General features: G+C 39.4%; 1 protein-coding gene across 1 annotated transcript in view; it reads left to right on the forward strand.

The window, feature by feature from the left end:
* The first annotated feature begins 311 nt into the window (after window positions 1-311).
* LOC136885438 (papilin-like) overlaps window positions 312-23,567 on the forward strand; it is a 278,513-nt gene continuing 255,257 nt past the window's right edge. Inside the window, exons 1-2 of the mRNA XM_068229110.1 lie at window positions 312-357; window positions 439-610. Coding sequence (XP_068085211.1) covers window positions 312-357; window positions 439-610 — 218 coding nt within the window. The remainder of the gene's footprint in view (window positions 358-438; window positions 611-23,567) is intronic.

Here is a 23,567-nt window from a genome sequence, read left to right on the forward strand (position 1 = left end):
ACACCAAAATAAAGCACACAAAATGACCAACAGATGACGCTTCATCCGATACACAGGCAATAATTAGCATAACAATCGAGGTTTAGCAAAGACGATGTTCTTTATAACACATGCTCAACATGTCGGCCATACAATACCTGTAGTCGAGGGACAATGTTGTGATTAGCTCTGTACAGTATATCCTTAGTTATGGTGAGAAATAGCCGTCGGATATTGTCTTTTAGCATGTTAGGAGACTTGCGACTTCAGGTAACCTCACAACCAATAATCGCGCGAATTGAGGTCGGGGTATCGGGGAGGCCAATCATGACATGCCGCGATTGCAGGCGCAGCAGCAGAACCGTCTCGTTTGTGCAGGCAGGGCCTGCACCGTGAGAATGTTAGCATATCAGACTCTATTAGGTTTTGAGTGCTATTCCTGAATGTTCACCATTCCAGGGCTTGATTGTTTGTTTTGTGGTCCGGTGCTGTTGTTCATTCTGGACGGGTCAGAATATGACCTTTTGAAGGGGCGGCTGTTCGAGGAAGACCTTGGAGCTCTGATGTTGGAGTCCAAGGAGGTCCTGAGGCGGTGTAGCGAAGCAATCACACACGTATGGTCACCCATCCAGTAGGTGGTCAAGCCGAACGTTCCTTAACTCTCATGACGCTTGTAAAGCTGAAACAGTGATATGACGAGGGAGGTTAGGATGAGAAGGGATTTAGAGTTGGCAGGGTGAATGCTGGAGTGGGGTAGCTGATTAGGGCTTATGTACGTATGGAGGTGAGGAATTGATTTTCTTGGGGGGTTGTTGCTTGGTGGGGCTGGTTAGTGCATGATTAGCTGTCTGCTTGGCATAATGGGTGTGAGGTGAAAGTATGTTTATCAGTGAGAGGAGGAGGGTGGCGGGGTCTTGGCTGGGCCGAGGGGTGGAGGGGATGGTATGAGGATGGGTGGTCGGGGGTATTTTTAGGTTCAGGAGTGAAAGAGGTTTACGACACCTCCTTTTATACCGTACACGGGTTTCATGTGGCATCACTGACGTATTTCTGTCCAGTGCCATCTGTTGGCCTGTTTGTGCACTAGTTGGTGTAAATAAAACCCATATAACGTCAAGCATGTGTGGCCATTTGTACCTGAACTGTTGCTGTCCAGCGCCATCTGTTGGTCATTTTGTGTACTTTTTATTGAGTCAATAAAACCCCATGTCATGCTAATCATTTGTGTCAATGATTTCCTGTCGAATTCCAATATTCCGTGGAGTTTTGCTTCGCCAACTGATAACGGACTTTTTGATTACTCTGTATATCGCAATGAGTTTAACATTTCTAGTCATTCAGATTCAACATTTTAACTACCCATTTTCCACTGATTTAACGTAATATACTTAATGTTTTTGATAAAGCTAGGTCTTTAGAATATTGACTTTACTCGGCTACCTTATTTAGAAGGGAATTAGAAATATACATTGTACTAATAGTCTACCTAAATGTGTCTGGGAAACAGGTGACCTATTCATATGTCCCAAGGTAAAATTAATTCCTTAAAAAGTAGGTTTTTATCATGCACAGCGTGCAGAAGTAGATTATTCTGCTCCAACCGTCAGATAAATAAGTAATAAACTATGGGTACCAACAGTGAGAAATTAACTGCATTTATAGAAGTTTTGTAAAACAATATCTGCAATATAATCAAAATTATTGTACCTATCATTTTGTTTGTACTATCTGTGACATATGAAAGATATCAAGTTCTAAAACATCCAAGAACTATCACCTTCTGAAGAGATTTCATGTGTAAACGGCTGAACAACTCATCCAAATTAATTGATTGAACGAAACATTTGAGCGTCTTTCCGTCTTGTTTTACGAGTTATCTTCTTTCTTGTTAAGTGTTCAGTCTACTGTCCAGCTCTCTTTAAGTTCATAGGGTCCCGGGTTTGATACACGGTGTCTGGTTAATTCTTCTGTTTCGAGCCCAGGTGATTAATTTTGTTTTAAGGGCAGTCTTCAATTGAGCAGTACTGCGACACTAGAAGAATACTCCCTCTTAATAGGACTGACGGCAGGAAAAGTCGTAATACCGGGCATATTTGAAACACCGATCGCTTCTGCCACTCTATCAGGGTGTGGGATAATTTCTTCGCCTCCTCACGGTTATTAATTGGACACTAGAATCCAATCAGATTTTTGCCAATGTTCCGGAAAGTTTTGGAAGTAGGTTGAGAAAATTGGAAAACCAAAATATCCTTATGCTGTCTTCATTTCAATGTTCTTTCAGTTGGGGAGAGAGGGAGTTGTGGCATGGTGCCATATCACGAAAACATGGAGGATGAGCAATAGCTATCGGATGTGGTATTTCTGGAATGAAAAATTACAGTACCGTGGTTCCGATTAGTTACGCGTAACACTCAATGTCGCATGGCTATGGTCAGCAGTCACATAAAACTGCAAGATTGCTTTTTATTGGAATCAAAATTCCGATATTTTTAACGGTTGAAGTAAGCATTACTAATTAACCTTGTATATAAAACATGACAGTCGTGTTTAAAGTGAAAAATGTCCTTCTTATTATTTACATATCATCGTCGTTCCTGCGAAAACAGCTATGATAAATGTTTGAGCTGAAAACATTGGCCGCCATGGTTCTGTCATTTAACGTTCAATATTTTTTGAATAATACCAAAAAGTTTCCGTTCTTAAATATACCTGCCCCTATTTTCCCCCCGAACATACGCAATCAGCTAGGAAATAAATGCATCTTAGTCCTATCTTACGCACCTTCTTACAGCAATTGTATGTGCAATTAGCCCGATATAGACTTTCCCGCACAGTTCAAAAACGGTACAAGTGCCAGTAAATGAGGCCCATCTCAAAAACACTGTACCGTTTTATGTAGAGTGGAGTCCAATAATCTAGTAATTTATAACGAAAGGTTACTGTATTGCACAAACCATAGGCACTCCTATAGCTGTCGGTAGAGAATAGCGCACCTGATTGATCCAAGAGGTCATATTCGTTCGATAGAAAAGGACGGTTGCGGTATCATAGAAAACGTGACAGGTTAGAACAAATTATCGTCACTTTGTGGAGTCTCATCACATCGAAATTGATATAATATAATAATAATTTCGTGTGGCTATTTCTAGCCGAGTGCAGCGCTTGTAAGGCAGACCCTCCGATGAGGGTGGACGGCATCTGCCATGTGTACGTAACTGCGTGTTATTGTGGTGGAGGATAGTGTTACGTGTGGTGTGTGAGTTGCAGGGATGTTGGGGACAGCACAAACACCCAGCCCACGGGCCACTGGAATTAACCAATGAAGGTCAAAATCCCCGACCCGACCGGGAATCGAACCCGGGACCCTCTGACTCGAAGGCCAGTACGCTGACCATTCAGCCAACGAGTCGGACATCGAAATTGATAGAAAGATGTTTTTCAGAGTATTTTATAATCTATGGCACTCAAATGCTGTACAGCAGATATATAATAGCTTTACGCCAATTATTTATTACCCTTAGGGCGTTCATTACAAGAAAGGGCATCCAGTCGTACAACAAGGACAAGTCTACATGTGCAAAACAGATCGCACTCGATCCTATCAGGGTGTGGGGAACAGGGCAGAAGAAGATGTTGTCCCTTCCGGCAATACCAGTCTTCTCATCGTTTACAAATTCTCGCTGTTGTATTGGTCATCATAACTGGCGAATGTTATGGAGAAAGTCTCTTACAAATCCTTTAAATTTAATTACATTTTAAGTTTACTTATTTGCAAAACGACTTGTGGCCGTAAATACGGGACTTCTATAAGGAACGATCTACAGAACAGCAGTTTACCTCCTAGATCAGAGAATGGTCTTCTTTCTATGAAGCCTATCCTGGCGTATTGATTACTCTGAGCCTATAACCGTGTACGTATGCTCAAAAACAAGAGTTATCTGCTGTGAGGTGTCAGTCATCTGCTAGTGTCTATCGCGCCGTCATTGTAGGCAACTTTAACAGCACGTCATGTCGGCGGGCTGCCCAGTTAAGAACTGCAGGAAACGTTATTAAGCCGGTTGTCGGTAACGGCAAAAAAGCCGGCTCAAATGTAAACTATATTCCTGATAAACTTGAAAACTTGAGTGGTGAACTAACAGTATGGACTAGATCCAAAGTCTACATTTTCATCGTCTGATCTAATACAGAATTATTTTGTAATAGAAGAGACGTGTTCCAAGTTGCCATAAAGTAACAATCCTGGAAGTACGTCAATACCTCTCAGAAGTTAATCCGATATTATTGCGTCACGTACATAATTATATATTACTTTATTTCTTTTACTTAGGAATATACTGAGATTAATCACAGATTTAATACAAAGTCGTAACTAAGAGTATTTCTCGATGCCTCTATGCACTATATTTATGCATAATATCATTTATTTATTGAAAGAAAGGAAACTGTTTAAATTGCTCTGGATAAAACACAATAAATATTCTTTCGCATGCGTCTAAGGTACTGCTTAACATAATGAAGAGCAGGATAAAGAATTAAAGAGACTTTCATATGGATCAAGACCAGTTAGGTATCAAAATAGGGAGTGAGAAATGAACGTTTTTCCTCTCTTCGAACAGTTTAAGAAAGAAGCCTGGAGATAAACAGAAACACCTATTTTACCTTTGCGGACATCTAAAAAGGCGGTTGAAAATGTGAGCTGGGACAAGCTGTTTAAAACTCTCAAAAATTATTCGCTTTGACAGGAAAGACAGGGGGCTGATATTGCTAGTGTATACGTTACGAGCTATAGTGCTGATAAACATCAGAGGAATCATCAGGAGAACAGAAATTAGGAAAGGAGATAGGCATTGTGCCTCTTTTGTCACCGGAGCTGTTCCACGCATTCACTGAAGAGGCTATGAACGTTTCGAAAGGAACTAGGGTTGCAGCAGACATAGCAGTGGTTGCAGACTCAGAGAAGGAAATGTCTAAATTGTTGTAGGCATTGTTACCTTTATTGTCATATTCAATATGAAGAAAGTAAAACTCTTAATTGTGAGTAAGCATCCAGTGCGAATACGTGCAAACTCCACGCTTTCTGTCAAGAGAGTCGATCAAGTCGCTAGTTTCTGTTATTTTGGAAGCTTTATCGCCCACGAAAATCGATGCAGTACAGAGATCGAAAGGAAAATAGCACCATCCAGTCAGCCGTTTCATATGGATAAATATACGTAAATTATTATTATTATTATTATTATTATTATTATAGGTGCATTAGTTTTTTGCTAGGGGCTTTACGTCGCACCGACACAGATAGGTCTTATGGCGACGATAGGATAGGAAAGGCCTAGGAGTTGGAAGGAAGCGGCCGTGGCCTTAATTAAGGTACAGCCCCAGCATTTGCCTGGAGTGAAAATGGGAAACCACGGAAAACCATTTTCAGGGCTGCCGATAGTGGGATTCGAACCTACTATCTCCCGGATGCAAGCTCACAGCCGCGCGCCTCTACGCGCACGGCCAACTCGCCCGGTAGGTGCATTAGTAGCGCATTGTTTGGCTGCTGGATCTCCACCTGAGCGGTAGGGATTTTAACCCAGCCGATGTTATTTTCACCTAAATATATCACGTATTATCAGGAAGAGCATTCAGTCAAAACCTAAAATGATCCTGTGTGGTTCCAACTATCCCAGAAATAAATACGAAAAGCCGAGAGAAATAATTTCATTAATAGTACAATAATAGCGCACACGTCCATAGAATTGTTACTATAGACATTACGATATTAGACATCTGTTCATATTTCTGCTGGTAGTAGATCCTTGGGAAGGTAAAACATCCAGTGACTTCATGTATAAACTTGGCACATTAAATCATGAATATAAAAATCGGGAAAGCAATATCATTTTTTTTTTTTGTAGTAGATACACTTCTTGGTTTTTTACTTGATGTTGAAAGTGAAATCCTTTTTTCAAAATTTGTATGGGTAGGGGACTGTTGTTGACAAATTGAAAACTCGGTGGTTATTATTATTATTATTATTATTATTATTATTATTATTATTATTATTATTATTATTATCAACTTGATTTATGAAAAAAGTAAGAATGGGTGTATGGCAGTATAATCTTAAAGACACTTTGACCTTTCTCATTTCAAAATCAGATTTGAGATTAAAGGTTAATGGTACATTTAAGTGTTTTCGGACTTAAATGGTATGGTATGTAGTATCAAGTCTTATTGATGGCTATATTCGGTAAGGTTCAGGGGTGAAATGTTGTTTATACGACATTGTGTGCTTGTCACTGGCCCAGGGCGTTGATCAGATGGCCCCTGTGTACAGCTCACGTAGAAGGAGAGATCTCTAGATTAGCGAGTGGCGCGGAAAACAATGAAGCATATCACTGGCCCGCGTGACTGTCTGTTGCTGTGTGTTCTTGTACACCTCGCTGTGAGGCCACAGCTGGTTGATGAGGAAGCTTTCCACTGTACACCACCCTTTGTTAACATATCATTCATGCCATCAGTAAACATCCCAGACATTACGTTCGATAAAAGAATATCATGGACAAAGTAAATTACCAACATCACCTAAACAAAAATTATTGACATTGCACTTGCTGCGCGGTAAATATATATATATATATTTATTTATTTATTTATTTATTGAAAACCTTTAAAAATTGCTGGTAGAAGCTCTAGTTTTCCCTCATTTTGTCTAAAGTGATGCGATTCACAGAGACTCTGGGTGGAAGTTATTGAGCAGATTGCAACGTAATCAAAATGTATGTGTGAGATACCATATAACCTACGGTTCTATCGCCATGTAACTCCTTCATATAATCACCTATCTTGGTCCCGACTTGAAATCCACAGCACTGTGCGTACCCTATACCATCTCCGTAAAGTCCTTCATTCTTCATAGCCATTTTACTTTTCATATTTGAATTCCCTCTCATCATTTAACAGTCTTAACACTAAATCTACTAATAATTTCCATCCTTGCTTTACCTACCGATAGAAGTGCCATTTACGATAGTTCATTGACAGTACTTGCCTACTGTGAATGGATCCACTTCCCTGAAAGTATCAGAGGGATAAGTGCTATTCGCACGTCCACAGAAGCTCTTTGGAGACATTTTACGTCCCAGTAAGGAGCCTATGTAAACGTAATGCTTCTACTCACAACCATTCTGTTCTCAAGGATTCCCTGGTAGTGTCTTTCAAAGTAGGAAATATCACAATATGAAGATAAAGTTGGCATTCAAGGGGACAAATTGGGGCAAATATTCGTTTATAGGAACGGGAGTTAGGGATTGGAATATCTTACCAAGGGAGATATTCAATAAATTTCCAATTTCTTTGCAATCATTTAAGAAAAGGCTAGGAAAACAACTGATAGGGAATCTGCCACCAGGGCGACTGACCTAAATGCAGATCAGTAGTGAATGTTTGATTGATTGAAGAAGATTCATTTACAGTTCTTGCTTGCTGCTTGTTGTTTAAAGGTGCCTACATCTAGGTCATCGGCCCACATTTACAGTTCTTAATCCTTTATATCAAATTTTATTAAATGTCATGCACTACCAATTTTTATATATGGAATATTTGATTTAAGCAATTTTTCCTCTTAAAGACTGTTTTTATTATCCAGGGGTTAATAGTCATCATATTGTGCATTTAATGTAATATAATATGATGTATATATTTCTGTGCCTTGTTAGATGGAAGAGAGGACATGGAGGCCTTAATCTTGCCAGGTAAAATAAAATAAAATAAAGCATTACTTACTAGCACTTACTAACACAGCTTAACATATATGTGACGACGAAGCAACTAAATCTGGTAATAATAATTCAATTTGTGCCAAACGCTTATCATTTTTATATTTCATGAGTGGAAGAGTACTTGTCCACACAGTCGTCATCCTATTTCTGTTACTGCCACGAATTTCGGACAAAAAAGTCTACTTGACCATGTGTAACACAATCTATAACCGAAGCTGCTTAAATTTCACTTCCGGCTGACCTATAAAAGGTTTGGCGTGACTCTTTCTCTCTTGAACACCAGGTAAATGAGAGTATCACCTCGATATGTCTGGTTCAGTTCTTGGCTTTCTGAAGGATTTTAGTTGTAGAATGTGGGCAGTTTCGTGAGATGAACTGTGGAGATATCTGATATGGAGGTCAGCGTATCCGGTCAAGCAATACGATTTAGGATGTCATTACGCTAAGTACGCGGCCCTCTGTTTGCAAGACATCCGTTTGGGCAGCGGTCGTTTGGCAGGTGTAGACTATATTATATCACAGTGTTATTACCTACTGTGGAGATTACTGCAATTCTTCTTGTTTTTTTTTTGTTGAAGAGAATTGTTCACATTAACATTTTTAATTATTCTGAAGGAAATTCGCCGGTGTTTGTTCATCTACTGTAGATGCCTGCTGCTTCCTCATATTTGAGCATGAATCTGCGAAAGCAATGGAACTTCTGGTTTGATATTGCCTAACAGTCTTTTTCGTCATATAATAATTACTTGATACTGTACGTACCACAGCTTAAGTATAGAGCTACTTGAACTTCTAAATACATTTATTTTTCAAATAGGCCTATGTACAATCAAGTATACTACAGTCTATCAGGTTCGAGTGTTCTTCAATCCTATGTGTAACTTATGTATCATTGTGATAATTCTTCCTTCGTACATTTGGCTTTACGTCGCATGGTGACAGATTGGTCGTTTGAATTTGGCTACGATGGAAGGAAGGAAGGAAGGAAGGAAGGAAGGAAGGAAGGAAGGAAGGAAGGAAGGAAGGAAGGAAGGAAGGAAGGAAGGAAGGTAGTGGCCTTAATTAAGTTATAGCCCCAGCATTTGCCTGATGTGAAAATGGGAAACCACGGAAAATCAAATTGTGAATAATTCTCGATTAAATATACTGTAGTGTGCACTCTGTGAAACGGTAATGAAGGTGATTGACAGGTTAAGTAGCGTGTTATTATTGGGTCCCTATTAATGACGTAATGATGGCAGGTGCGAGCTTGCGTTCGGGAGATAGTGGATTTGAATTCCACCGTCGGCAGTCCTGAATATAATTTTCCGTGGTTTACCATTTGCACCGCAGGGAAATGTTAGTGCTGTACCTTAACTACGGCCACGGCTGCTGCCTTCCCTGTCTTAGGCCTTTACGATCCTTCTGTCGCCGCAAGCCTTCGATGTGTTAGTGCGACCTTAAACAAGTAGCAATAGTAAATAGATAATTAATGAAGCGGAAGCCTTCACACTCATGAGGCACACAATCGTGAAAATTGACGTACCAGAATTATAATAACGAAACCTGCACCAGTGTAGGATGACAGTTAGGAGAATAACAACACGAAGAAAAAATACTGGAAGAGGTTCAACCATTCGAAGATGGAAAGTGCCAATAAACGAAAGGGGAGGGCCATAAAGAAGGTGAAAATGAAATAAGCCCTAGGCCTTGCATTCCTAATACTGTACCACTGGGGTAGATATAGACCAAGAATTGACCAAATGAGGTTGATTGGAAAGATGAAAGTGAGGAACCTGACACACGTAAGTTGAAGGAATACCGACTCAGCTAAGGACCAAGTGGTTGCCAACCTGTGCTCCCTAATTGAGAGCACTGAGGGGTTAAGCCTTTTTAGTAGCTTCTTAAGACACCTATTGGATACCGTGGTTATATTCTATCACCATCAACACTACCCTCAGGGAAAATATCTTTCTGTTTATGGGTTCTTTCATAATCTACTGATTACTACTTCGTGTCAGGTAGATAAGCTTCATCAAATGTCCAAAGTTCTATTATTGAATTCCCTTGTACGCTACGCTGCTACGCTGCAGAAATATTTTTTCTCTTTTTCCCCTCTGAGTGCTGTGGATATCGCGCGAGAAACTATGTCTGCCAAGAGCCGTGTTCCAGGCGAGGACAGGGAGACAAGTTAATACCCTGTGTTATTGGGTTGTCACTCTCAAACACTGGGTTAGTTTTATAAACTTTATTTATAGCCACACCGACAAGCACGCACGAGAAACTGCTACTGAAATAATATTCCATAGAACAATCTATTCTCGATCAAGGTAGAGTCAACCTGAATGATAAGCGATGACACGAGAGGGAATATAAAGAAATAACAGGATACGAACTCGGATTTCTCACGGTTTTCTTTTCGTGGGGGCTATCCAATGGCATTTTGCGAGCGAAAATTATCTTCCAACTCATGATGTACACGGAGGTTTGTTTAAGTTGTTTCCGTATGTTATACCACCGAGCCGGGCTGAGTGGCTCAGGCGGTTGAGGCGATGACCTTCTGACTCCAGTTTAGCAGGTTCGATCCTGGCTCAGTTCGGTGGATTTGAAGGAACGTCACCCTCGTGTGGGTACATTTGCTGGCACGTAAAAGAACTCCTGCGGCACAAAATTCCGACACCTTGACTTCTGCGAAGGCCCAAAAAGTAGTTACTGCAGTTAACGTAAAATCAAAAACATTAGGCAGAATTAATGGTAATGGAGTTTTCTCTTATACTGGGGAGGTAAAGACAAGACTACGTGATTTTATTTTAATAACCTTCCAACATGGGCTCAGAAACCCAGCGCCTTAACCGTCTGAGCCACTTAGTCCGGCCGCATGAACACAAGTAGGGCCTAGACGTCACTAAAGAAGTGCTTGGGAAAAGAGGAGTGAGGACGATTCCTGTTGATTTAGTTATCGCTAATACATACCAGTCTGCCAAGCCCACTATAATGCACACACCAACCGATCCCATGAGCGGCTTTTTCACAACATCCATCACAGTAGATGACTGTAGAAGGAATAGTGTTACAACACAGGAGTCATTTTTAGTAACTTTACGACACTAAACTAAAATTAAGGACATGTCTACTTTCAGGTTCGGGGACAACAGGCATAGCTAATACGCATTTTTTTCCAAAACCCACCTAAGTCACCGCACATTCAGAAGTAACACTAGAAAGAATTTATTTTTCAATCCACTTCAACATCAATGCTGAGTACTGCTTACTTGTAGCGATTGAGTCTTGTATGTGTTGCACAACAGCACATTATTAAATACTATGGAAGCTTTGTCTTCCCCTTCCTTCTTGTTTGATTAGTTCTTCGGACTTATCACATGTTTCCCACATTATACTTCTTTTTTTTTTTTTTTTTTTGCTATTTGCTTTACGTCGCACCGACACAGATATGTCTTACGGCGACGATGGGATAGGAAAGGCCGAGAAATTGGAAGGAAGCGGCCGTGGCCTTAATTAAGGTACAGCCCCGGCATTTGCCTGGTGTGAAAATGGGAAACCACGGAAAACCATCTTCAGGGCTGCCGATAGTGGCGCTCGAACCCACTCTCTCCCGATTACTGGATACTGACCGCACTTAAGCGACTGCAGCTATCGAGCTCGGTGCATTATAAATCAGTGTCATTTAAACAAACCTATAGAAAGTCTATTTTTGCCCAAATGTTCCGAATGTAGCAATCTGCTGGCCTATATCGATTTTCTATATATCCGAAAATGTTAGGTAAGTGATTGATAATGTCCGCCCGTAGTAAACATAATCATAATCACCTCAGACAAAGGACTTCCTGCTATGTAATAATGTCAGTATAGTCAGAATTTTATTTTGACGACACACGACTGGGTAAATAGTTTACATAGCAAGATAATACTTCACTGGATCTTCTTGGGTAGCCTTTTTCAATCCATGTGTAAAAGTACATACTGTATTATTCGTGTTGAGCACCCTATCATTTAATAAAAATGATTGATTGATTGATTGATTGATGATTGATTGATTGATTGATTGATTGATTGATTGATTGATTGATTGATTGATTGGTAATCATAGTTACCACATGCAATATATCGGATTCACTGTCAAACACCGTATAAAATCATTTTTACATTTATTGTTATTAAGTCCTGTACACAGATCTGCGTATCACATTGTCCCTAATAAAACATGTTTAATATGACTATCTTTATTGGTGTGCTTTGATCAAATTTAACCAAGATTGATGACCTGCATGAAACTTGCAAACCTGTAAAATAGAGTCGCATATGTTCTTTTTAACGAAGAATGTCCCAAAATTATCTTGAACGACCTGAATTTGTTTTTGGTAGTTCAGACTAGTTGTCGTGAGTTGTAATCCTTATCTTGATCCCTATTATACTTACTCACCTAAGCAGGTTGACTTCGACTAAATCGAATTTATTTCACCTTTCGGAATGAAGTACCGTAACATTTTTATCGCTGGTAAAGTTTCATTGTAAGGGTTGGGTCAACACAGTTATTTGCTTCGTACTGTTACTGTGTGCGTTAATTCTTACTTTCTAGTTCTGGCCAATGTAATGCAATTACACGTTGCAGGAGTCAAAATGTGGACAACTAAAAGAGATTAATTAAGGGCTATGTGTCGGTGTGGCGTTTTATGGCTCGGAAACCTGAACTATTGGTTCATGCGATAAGAGACATTTGGAGGCATTTGAGATGTGGTGCTTAAGGAGGATGGAAAATATTTCGTCGACAGTAAGGCTCATAAATTATGACATTATTATAGGAATAGGTGTAAAAGTATATACCATTAACAGTAGACTAAGAAAGGGAAGATACTAATTAATTGGTCATCTCTACAGGCAAAATACCTTTATAGTTAATGTAATGGGAGGATTCAGTTAGTCCATTATGTTCACAATCACTATGACCGATTTTCACTGAGTTTCTTATATTTTGTCCGTCTACCAAGCACGCTGGGAATCGTGCCACACGACCTCATTTTGGTAGTTCTAGATTTATTTTCCTGAAGTAGTGAACTTTGTTCTATGTTTGTAATCTTTGGGAAGGTCAACTGTGTAGGTTCATCACGTTTATTCAACGTTATCAGCCAACCTGTAGGCTGGCTTTAGTCTGTCTATTGATATGTTCACTACTTTATTTTTTATATTTACTGCAAAGAATTTTGAGTTTCCTTGGAGAACGTCATAAGGATTTTCATACGGACTTTCCACTCCCACTTTCACTCTGTACATTCTGATGAACACCTGACTCTAGGTGTTGATGTCTTTGTGAATAAATGGCGTTTCCTTTGACTTGTGGGAATATTCAAAAAGTTTAAAGCTGATTCATATATTGTCGAAGTGGAGAAAAATTTACTGGCAGTTCCACATCTAATTTTGTACGACGTTCATGGAAGAAGTCTCCAGGAAACTTGGGAGTGGTAACATACACCGTTTCAAATATGACTTTTTTCTCTAATAGAGCAGCGTATACGAAGTAGGATTGTAGGTACTATTTGGCTCCATTTACTAGTTACATTTGTCCGCATAGCTGTCTTGAGTGTACGATGGAATCTCTCAATGTTTCCATTCGACTGGGGTGTCTGTGTTATTGTCAAATTCAAGTTTAGCTTCGGGTTTCGAAATGTCATTTAATGATATTCTTTCTCCTTTCCCTGTACTTATTTTCATACAATCGTCGGCAGGTCACCAATTGTTAGTCTATTATGTTCACAATCACTATCACCAGCTTTTACTGAGTGTCTTATATTTTATCAGTCTACCAAGCAAGATACACCTACACCTCTCTATTAACATTACGACAACACTTCAAAGAACATTTAAGTTATAGCAAAGAATATTTATGTACAACAACATGATTTCAAGCCTAATTCTAACTAAGAATTTACAGAGTGTTTATAATACTGTATTTCCCACAATAAAAGACAAGAACACTCTAGACTGCAATAATATAGACAGATTAGAGAAGATATAGAACTAGGCTCATGTGAGGAAATGAACAGATTAACAGAGAACAGAGTGAAGGGGAGGAGAAGAATTGCTGCCAACCAATCTTCGGACTGAGAATTAAGAAGACACGCAACAGAAATGACATTGAAAATGAATATCCACAGCCTGATTCCAGTCATCTAACCGGGTAAGAAATGGAATGAATAAAGCTCCCATCTAGCGGCAAGGATAGGAGATGTGCCGGCTGCCAAAGCCTGTCGCACTCCTCTGGGGCAATGATAAATGACTGACGGATGAAATGAAATGTTAATGGAGAGTGTTGCTGGAATGAAATATGACAGGGAAAGCCGAAGTACCCGGAGAAAAACCCTTCCTGCCTCCGCTTTGTCCTGCACCTACAACTCTGTACTAACATTACGACAACACTTAAAAGAACATATCAGCTATAGCAAGGAATATACCGGGCGAGTTGGCCGTGCGGTTAGGAGCGCGCAGCTATGAGCTTGCATTCGGGAGATATTGGGTTCGATCCCCACTGTCGGCAGCCCTGAAGATGGTTTTTCGTGGTTTACCATTTTCACAGCAGACAAATGCTGGGGCTGTACCTTAATAAAGGCCACGGCCGCTTCCTTTCCAGTCCTAGCCTTTGCCTGTACCATCGTCACCATAAGACATATCTGTGTCGGTGCGACGTAAAGCCAATAGCAAAAAAAAAAACCAAAAAAAAACAAACTAGACAGATTAGAGAAGATGAAGGGGTAGGCTCATATGAGGAAATGAACAAATTAACAGAGAACAAAGTGAAGGAGAGGAGAAGAATTGCTGCCAACCAATCTTCGGACTGAAAATTAAGAAGACACGCAGCAGAAATGACACTGTTTCCCCTCGCAACTAACACGTACTGTCTGACAGGATTTAATTCCAATCAATACTGATCTGCATTTACGGCAATCGCCCAGGTGGCAGAATCCTTATCTGTTGTTATCCTAGTCCTTTTTTAAATGATTTCAAAGAAATTGGAAATTTATTGAACATCTCCCTTGGTAAGTTATTCCAATCCCTAACTCCCCTTCCTATAAATGAATATTTGCCCCAGTTTTTCCTCTTGAATTCCAACTTTCCTACTTTTAAAGATGCCACTCAAACTTATTCGTCTACTAATGTCATTCCACGCCATATCTCCGCTGAAAGCTCGGAACATATCACTTATTCGAGCAGCTCGTCTTCTTTCTCTCAGTTCTTCCCAGCTCAAACTTTGCAACATTTTTGTAACGCTACTCTTTTGTCGAAAATCATCCAGAACAAATCGAGCTGCTTTTTTTTCCTTCCAGTTCTTGAAACAAGTAATCCTGGTGAGGGTCCCATACACTGGAACCATACTCTAGTTGGGGTCTTACCAGAGATATGCCCTCTCCTTTACATCCTTACTACAACCCCTAAACATCCTCATTACCATGTGCAAAGATCTGTACCCTTTATTTACAATCCCATTTATGTGTTACCCCAATGAAGATGTTTCCTTATATTAACACCTAAGTACTTACAATGATCCCCAAAAGGAACTTTAACTCCATCAACGCAGTAATTAAAACTGAGTGGACTTTTCCTATTTGTGAAACTCACAACCTGACTTTTAACCACGTTTATCGACATAGCATTACCTAGTGTCCATCTCACAACATTATCGAGGTCACGTTGCAGTTGCTCACAATCTTGTAACTTATTTATTACTCTATACAGAATATCATCCGCAAAAAGCCTTACCTCTGATTCCACTTGTTTACTCATATATATATATAATAAAACATAAAGGTCCAATAATACTGCCTTGAGGAATTCCCCTCTTTATTATTACAGGGATAGATAAAGCTTCGTCTACTCTAATTTTCTGAGATATATTTTCTAGAATTATAGCAACCCTTCAGTCTCTCTTTTGTTGATTGGTTGATGACTACAATATTTCAGGATCCTGAAGGAGAATATTTTAATAAAAACTTATCTAGTAATATTCCCCAGTGTTAGTAAACTTCGGATAGAAACAAATAAACTCGCATCGCTTATGGCGTTGACCATTAATATGAAAGGCAAGCCGATATAAGAGCCGCACTACCGTATAGACTGTACGTCCCACGAACTACATTTATGGTTTTCGGAGACCCCATAGTAACAAACTTCTGTCCTGGCGGACATTCTCTGAAACCCAGTAAATCTAACGACAAGAGGCTGCTGAATTTGAGCACCTTCCAGTATCAACAGACCCGGGATCGAACCCTCCAACTTGGACTCAGAAACTCTGCGTTCTACCGGATGAGCCACTCAATCCAACAGCTACTACTACCACCATACTCCTAAAAAAGTTGCCACAAGTAATATTGTATAAGCTTCTGAGTATATACTTAATTCATTCATAACTGTGTGTACTGAATAAATTAGCATATCACCTTGGTGTACACGAAACAGTTTGCTAGATTGCAAAATAAGAGAAGTGGCCGCGGATTATTCTTTTTTTAATGACCATAGAGGTTAATCAGTAGTTTTCTCATGTGAGGAAGGTCCGCTGATAATTGCCACACACAGAAACATAGCTGAACACCGGGCAGGTGGCCAGCGACACTTACAACAGGTAATTTAACAGCCTCGCATATTACAGCTCGATTAAATTATGATGGGCTGACAGGCCAAGTGGAAATTAAAGTGTTTTTATGACAGATATCTCGTACAGTTTCGCACTTTGCAGATGGTCTGGCTGTCAAGTTTGAAATCACTCAAGAACAACTCGTCGTTTTGTGAACGTTAAAACTTGATTTGGAAATTATAGGATAATTAATAATATAACTAGAACATTCTTTGTGAATGGTGGAGGAAATTATTTCTATAAGGTGCTGATAATTTTATCTTCGGAAATTAATTTTGAAAATTAACTTTCTGTGTATCGTCGTTACTCCTGGAAAATGCGCTGTGTGAAAAATTTCAGCTTAGAACTTTCACCAATAAGGTTTTGTCATCTTCCTTCCCTTCTTTCTTTCTTACTCCGTTTACCTATCAGGGTTGGATTTTCCCTCGGGCTCAGCGAGGGATGCCACCCCTACCGCCTCAAGGACAGTGTCCTGGAGCGTGAGACATTTGGTTGGGTATACAACTGGTGTAGAGGGGCAGTATTTCACCCAGGTGGTCTCACCTGCTATGTTGAACATAAGCCTTGTGGAGGTATGGGAAGATTGAAGTGGATAGAAAAGGAAGAGGGAAGGAAGCGTCCGTGGCTTTAAATTAGGTACCATCCCGGCATTTACCTAGAAGAGAAGTGGGAAACCACGGAAAACCACTTCGAAACTGCATGAGGTTGGAATCGAATACCCCCCTCTCTACTCAGTTGACATCCAGAGGCTGAGTGACCCCGTTTCCGTCCTCGTTCCACTTTTCAAAGTTTGTGGCAGAGCCAGGAATTGAACCCGGACCTCCGGGGAGTGGCAGTTAATCACACTAACCACTACACCTCATAGGAAGACCGAGGTTCAATATTATGCGAGCGATTTCAGAGAATTTTTCGCTCTTGATGGCGTATGTATTGTGGGTCAGTATTTCTCCCAAAATATTATAACATAGCGGTTTTCGCAGGCGCAACGACTATGTCCTTAGCTAGAGCCCGAGAGCCAACTAACAAGACTGAATGTATGGAAAATTACGTCTGGCCAAAACGAACCTCTTCCAACGAAAGAATAATTATACTACTGTGAGGGTGGATAAATCGATTTGAACTGCACAATACAGGGTGTTTAAAAATATACGACATAATTTCAGGGTTGGATTCCTCACATATGGACGGGGAAAAATAGACGTATGTACATGGGTTCGGAAATGCGCACTTTCCTGGCCTCTACGAACACCTGATATAAACCCATTGGACTTCTTTGTGTGGGTTTAAGCAAAGTATTTGATGTACGCGACTGTTGTGGAGGGTGGGGTAACACTTCACGACAGAATTGTAAGGTCCTTTCAAACAGTACATACACCACTGTACATATTAGCGTGTGTTCGTCGGAGTACTTCAGTATATGCAAGTTAGCCCACAGAACTTGAGGTTCTACCCTACGATAGAGTCTGATATCTCGAAAAGTACGCGTTTCCGGACCCACGTTCATATAGACTTTCTTCCTTCTCTATTTCTGAGGAAACCAACGCTCACCTTGTATATTACATCATCATAGTCATCATCATCATAATCATTAGCACGACAGTTTCTTGTGAGCCTTGGCCTTCTTCAGATGTTTCCGACAGTCATTTCTGTACATTGTCATGCTCCCCCACTTCTTAATTCCGAGTATCCAGATGTCCTGATGTACTGTACATATTCCTTCCACCTCATATTTGATATACAAATATTCAAGATTATTCTGGAGACGTAATAAATATATTAATTATCGTATTATCATTGCCAGATAGTGCACATCCATCCCACCCTCGTCTATTGATTATTTACAAGCGTTAACGTTTTACCGACACGGTTACGTTTTTACGATGCGATATAGGAAAGATATAGGGGTTGGAACGAAGTAGGTGTGGCCTTAATTAAGGTACAACCCCTGAATTAGCATGGTGTGAAAATGAAAAATCAAAGAAAACTCTATTCATGGCTGCGGACGGTGGGGTTCAAACCCACCTTTTTCCGAATGCAAGCTTACATCTTCGTGACACAAACTGTGCAGCCAACCTGCTCTGTGTCTGTCTGGTTTATTAAATAGCCTGTTAATCCCATGGTTATATCTTCTTTTCCATAATTATTTTATTCAACTAGCCCAAAAGTGATTCAAAATTGTTTACTAAAAGATACCATGCTGCCTTTCAAAAGATCTAATACAAGCTACAATTCAGAGGCATATCTGAGTACCGATCTCACTAAAAGATTGTATATAATTATTTAAAAAATATTCTCTTCATTAATCGAGACTTCAGACGTTTCTTAAGGCTATACCTGCACCTAATTGTACAGAGTATCCAACCATTTTTGGATTCCGTCACAAACGTTATTTCTACTATTGATTTCTGATCCCAAATTATTGAACCTACGTACGTCTTCTAAGTCGTGCGAGTTAATTATTATACATGTGATTATTCATACAATTACTCACATAAAAGTTATTTAAATCGTAATTATAAAAATATCACGAACAATATTCGAAAGTGCCTTAACTTGACGACATTGAAATGTCGGAAGGCACATGCTCCACGAGTTGAACCTTTTTAAACTGTACTTAAAATCACCTCTCATTTCTCTTTTCTTCTCTCTCAATTATTATGAGGTAGAAGCTTAATGACATTCTGTTGCAAACTTTCGCAATACGCGGCAAGTACGTAAACAGCGTAAACTTCTGAACAACAAACTTTTGCAGGTCGTCTATCACCGCACACCTTTGTGCATCGCATATATCAGCTCATTAAAGAATAAACCAGCTTTACGTTTGCACTATGCATTTTGAATAACCTTATATTTCAACTTTTAATGGCGTAAAGTATAAATTGCCATGACTACATTCAATAACATCTGCCAATATACAACCAGTGACAGTCTAAACTACAATCGTTTTAACAATGCTATTGGTGACAGACGTTGACAGTATCTTGGACAAGAACCATGAAATACAGAAATACTCTGCTGAGAGCGGTTGAAAAATAGAATTTACTAGTCTTAAATGAGAAGATTCGATATGATAGGACATCTTATGAATATTGTGAGTGGTTTCTTACAATGATTAGAGGAAATTGAAATTAAACGAGGAATAGGAAGACGTGCGATTGCTTTCGTGGACGACCAGGCTAAAAGTAAATTCTTCGAATCCAACGTGAACGAGATAAAGTGTGCCAGGTAGTTAAAAGTGAACAGGAGATACCATATTGCAGACAACGTACAACCGTGCTATTACTTGTATTTGTGTGTTCCAGTACTCTTTAACTGCTGTAGTTAAATGTAACTCTCTGGACTAAATCAAGTTTAACGATTGCTTGTATGTTATTATACTTCAAGGTCTAACTTCATGATCGACAGCAATTACACTCCTGGGAGCCCCATTATATACGCGTCTGGACAGAAATAAAGTTAGATTACAATGCTGTACCTTTCTTTGTGCAATGTCTGATTATTTCTCTTGACGATGTTTATAATAGGACTCTGTACAATATCGTCGTAAATTGTTGTAAATTTTACTGTAGCATCATTTTGCACATCTGTTCGTATTTAATGGTAGGAAAGTTGTTTTTTTGCATGGCTTGACTGGAATCAAGTCCACGAATTTAGCCCTCAACAGTGAGATCAAACTCGATGTACGTAAATGATGAGATGGGGTCAAAAGTGGCATCAATAGAAAACTACTCATAAAAATGTAAATATTCTAAATTCACATGAAATTACCAAAGAAACATTCACAGCGACACACCCAAAAGTAATAACATAGCCCATGTGAATATGTTAACACATTTTGTGTGATTAATTGACAGAATAGTACTCTACCACCAAACTCGAGAAGGAGTTGCAAGATCTTGAAAGATACTGATGTCCATGGAAATTATTTTTAATTATTAATTTTCATCATTAAAGAGACAGAAGTCGACGTCAAAACCCTATTGGAGTCTAAAAATACAGAGATTACAGAGATAAGAAACTTTTTCAACTTTTTCTTTGATTTTGCAAGCGGTGAAATTACTTCAAAATCGGTTCTCTGGACACTCCCTGCAAAAAACGGAACGGCATTTTCTTTTTGCACACTGGACGACTGCAGGCGACGCAGTACAGTATTGCTTAGTCCGATTCTGCTTCAGAACTTCCAAATTGAAACTCAGGATCATTATACACCCACCTCTTGCACTGCTCCCATCGCAATATTCATTTAGTAGACTGTCCACAAAGCCTGTGAAATAGTGATCAATGATGGAATCCTTTCCTCGAGAGTTAAAGCAGGATATAAACATGTGAACAATACGTGTATTTGCACGAAGAATAGAATTTATAGCACCAAATTCAAAAATGTATAATAAAAGTACATTATACTTACGCAGACGATGAGTTGGGGTCAATAACGGCACAATTATTTTTTGAACAATGGGTATGACGAAGATGACAACATCAGTGAACACCTGCTCCAGACAAGAATTAGAATTCTGCTAAGGCAAGGTAACAAGGAAGAACAACAGGTAGGGGGTAAATTGATATAGAGATAGGAATGTATAGTTTGCCTAGTGTCATAAACTACCTCACCTCACCATTTGAGGGTTAAGGCTGATTTCAGGACTTAACCCGGGTGCACAAAGCCCCAGCAGAGAAATGGGATAAAATTCTACAGTTGGCTTGGAGTGGTTTTCCGTAGTTTTCCCTCTTCAGTTCTGGCGAATTCCGGGATTGTACCTGATTATTGCCTCAACTCGGCGGCTAGCATATTTAAATACACTCACTAGATCGATATGAGTTTCAAATTAAAGAAATATAATATACTAGTAACTTTACACAGTAATAGATAAGTTATAGAAATATGTGAGCTACTACAAAAAGACCTCGACAATGTTACGAGGTAGACAGCAGACAATGATGACGGGATGAAAAGTCAGGTTGTATGTTACGATGATGATGATGTTTGTTGTTTAAAGGGGCTTAACATCTAGGTCCTCGGCCCCTAATGGTACAAGGTGAAACGAAATGTGATAATAATTAAAATTTTGAAATTTATCCAGTGACCATAATTTAAAACGAACATTGATGAAAAAATTATTATGAATTTGAAATAATCAGTGGATCTAATTTTCAATGCTTTATTTTATTATAAAATTGATTCGAATAAGGCATTGCCTTGAAGAAAAATTATATATATCATTCAAATTAAAAGTTAAAAATCACTTTAAAATACACAAAATATATCAAAACGCAGTTAGAAATGAAACAAATTAAAACAGATAGAAAACACACTTTTATACACGATAAAACAGGCCTCGGATGAGAAGGTCAGCTGACTGCTCGTCATCTCGTCGGATGAGGAAGATGGTACTCGTAAATTTTAGAATATGTTGCTCGAAGAAGGAGAGCTGTAATGCCAAACGTTTTACACTGGGGAGTGATCATGTTTTGTCTAGGCGCGTGGGAAATCACATTCATGATCCATCTTCAGAAGAGTACAAACAGACTCTTACATACGACTAAATACTGTCGCATCTGGTTCCGTACCAAAAATTAACAAGGAAATCAAAGAAATACATCCAGAATAAAATTGTGCAATGGAAAAATGATGAAATCACAAATTGCACTTTTTGAAATGTCTTTCGTGCAAAGTTTCAAACAAAGCTAAAATCTTATCGTTAGCTTAAAAATAGCTTCTGAATAAAAGTACTTGCAACTGAAGCTCATTATTATATGGCTTGCTGATGTGTTACGCTGGAGTACCGAGAAAAATCACAGGTCTGCGGCTAGTTGCGGAGTGTGTATGCTGGCAGTAAGGGCTGTTTTGGGCAAGTTGCGCAATTCGGATGTTGAGCTGGTAAAAGTTGCGAAGTTCGTGTGAGGCGTCAGTCAAGATCACGGAGAGTGGCCCGTTCCAGGTAAAGACTGCTAGTCGTATACCCGCTCTGAGGACAAGAAGCTTTTGTAAATAGCCAGTAACTGTAGTGAAGTGTTGACATTCATTATGGAATATAATTGTCTATGCGTGTGTAACTTTTGGGTCATCCTCAATTAAATTAATTCAGCAAAACAATCAGTGTTTTATTTGTGAGTAAGATGAGGCTTTTCGTTCTTTGTGATGCACGTATTGTAGGTACACTTCAAGGAATTCTAAGGTACTTTCTTCGCATCAGTCGTTGTAAAATGTATGTACTAGCTATGTGATGTTAATCCAGTCTCTAACCGAGAACATTACCGTTGGTTAAGCTCCTAATGGGTGATATTTATCTCCTCCTAAAGGTTGAACATTGGTGGTGTGACATGTCAGATTACAGCATTTAAATTCGATAGCACACTCGAGTGCTGTTTAAGAATAGAGGTTCCCTTATGGTTCGACATTTGCTGCTGAACACAGGTAGAGCTGCCTCCAAAGGTCACCTCTCTCAACTAATGTCAGACTGGCATTTTATCTAATCAGGGGTCGGCGGTCTTGAAGAAGCGAAGATGGATATGGATTGCTTGCTTGTTGGTATCGTTCGTGTAGGCAATAAATTTCCTTCGTATGTTAGGTAATCGTGCCATCCGAAGACAAGAAGTAGCACTCTGAGTAACGTTTAGTTCAGCAAACAACCTCAGCAAAGTTCAACGACAGATTTTTTCTCCATTTCATTTCTCTCTTTCCTTCGGTCCTCTTCTTTGTACTCATTCTGTTACCTATCTGCTCTTCCTGTCCTTATAATCCGAATTTTGCCCTCTTCCTTCCCTCCAATTATCTAACTTCCCTTTTCACTCATCTTCCTCCTACTTCTCTTCATCGCCTTCATTCTTTAATCTAGTCACTTTCGTTCAACTCCTCATCACATGATCACGTGATACCTTTCTCGATATCCTCCATCCAATGTCTCATTCTTTACACTTTGCCCAATATTCGTATTTCTGTTTCCTTTATTTGTACGATCATATTTTTTCTTACATTATTCTCTAAGAATGTGATATTACTCCTACGATTGATGTTGTGATGGGCTGGTAAATACATACAAACCGAAGTATGTTCGTTTGGTATAGTGGTTTGTATGATTCGCTGCCACCCCCGGATGTCCGGGTTCGAAACACGACTCTGTCACGAAATTTGACAAGTGGTACGAGGACTGGAACGGGATCTACTCAGCCTCTGGAAGTCAAATGATTAGAGAGGGTTCGATTCC

Source organism: Anabrus simplex, chromosome 1 (assembly GCF_040414725.1).
Source record: "Anabrus simplex isolate iqAnaSimp1 chromosome 1, ASM4041472v1, whole genome shotgun sequence".
In the NCBI taxonomy this organism is placed as follows: Eukaryota; Metazoa; Arthropoda; class Insecta; order Orthoptera; family Tettigoniidae; genus Anabrus; species Anabrus simplex.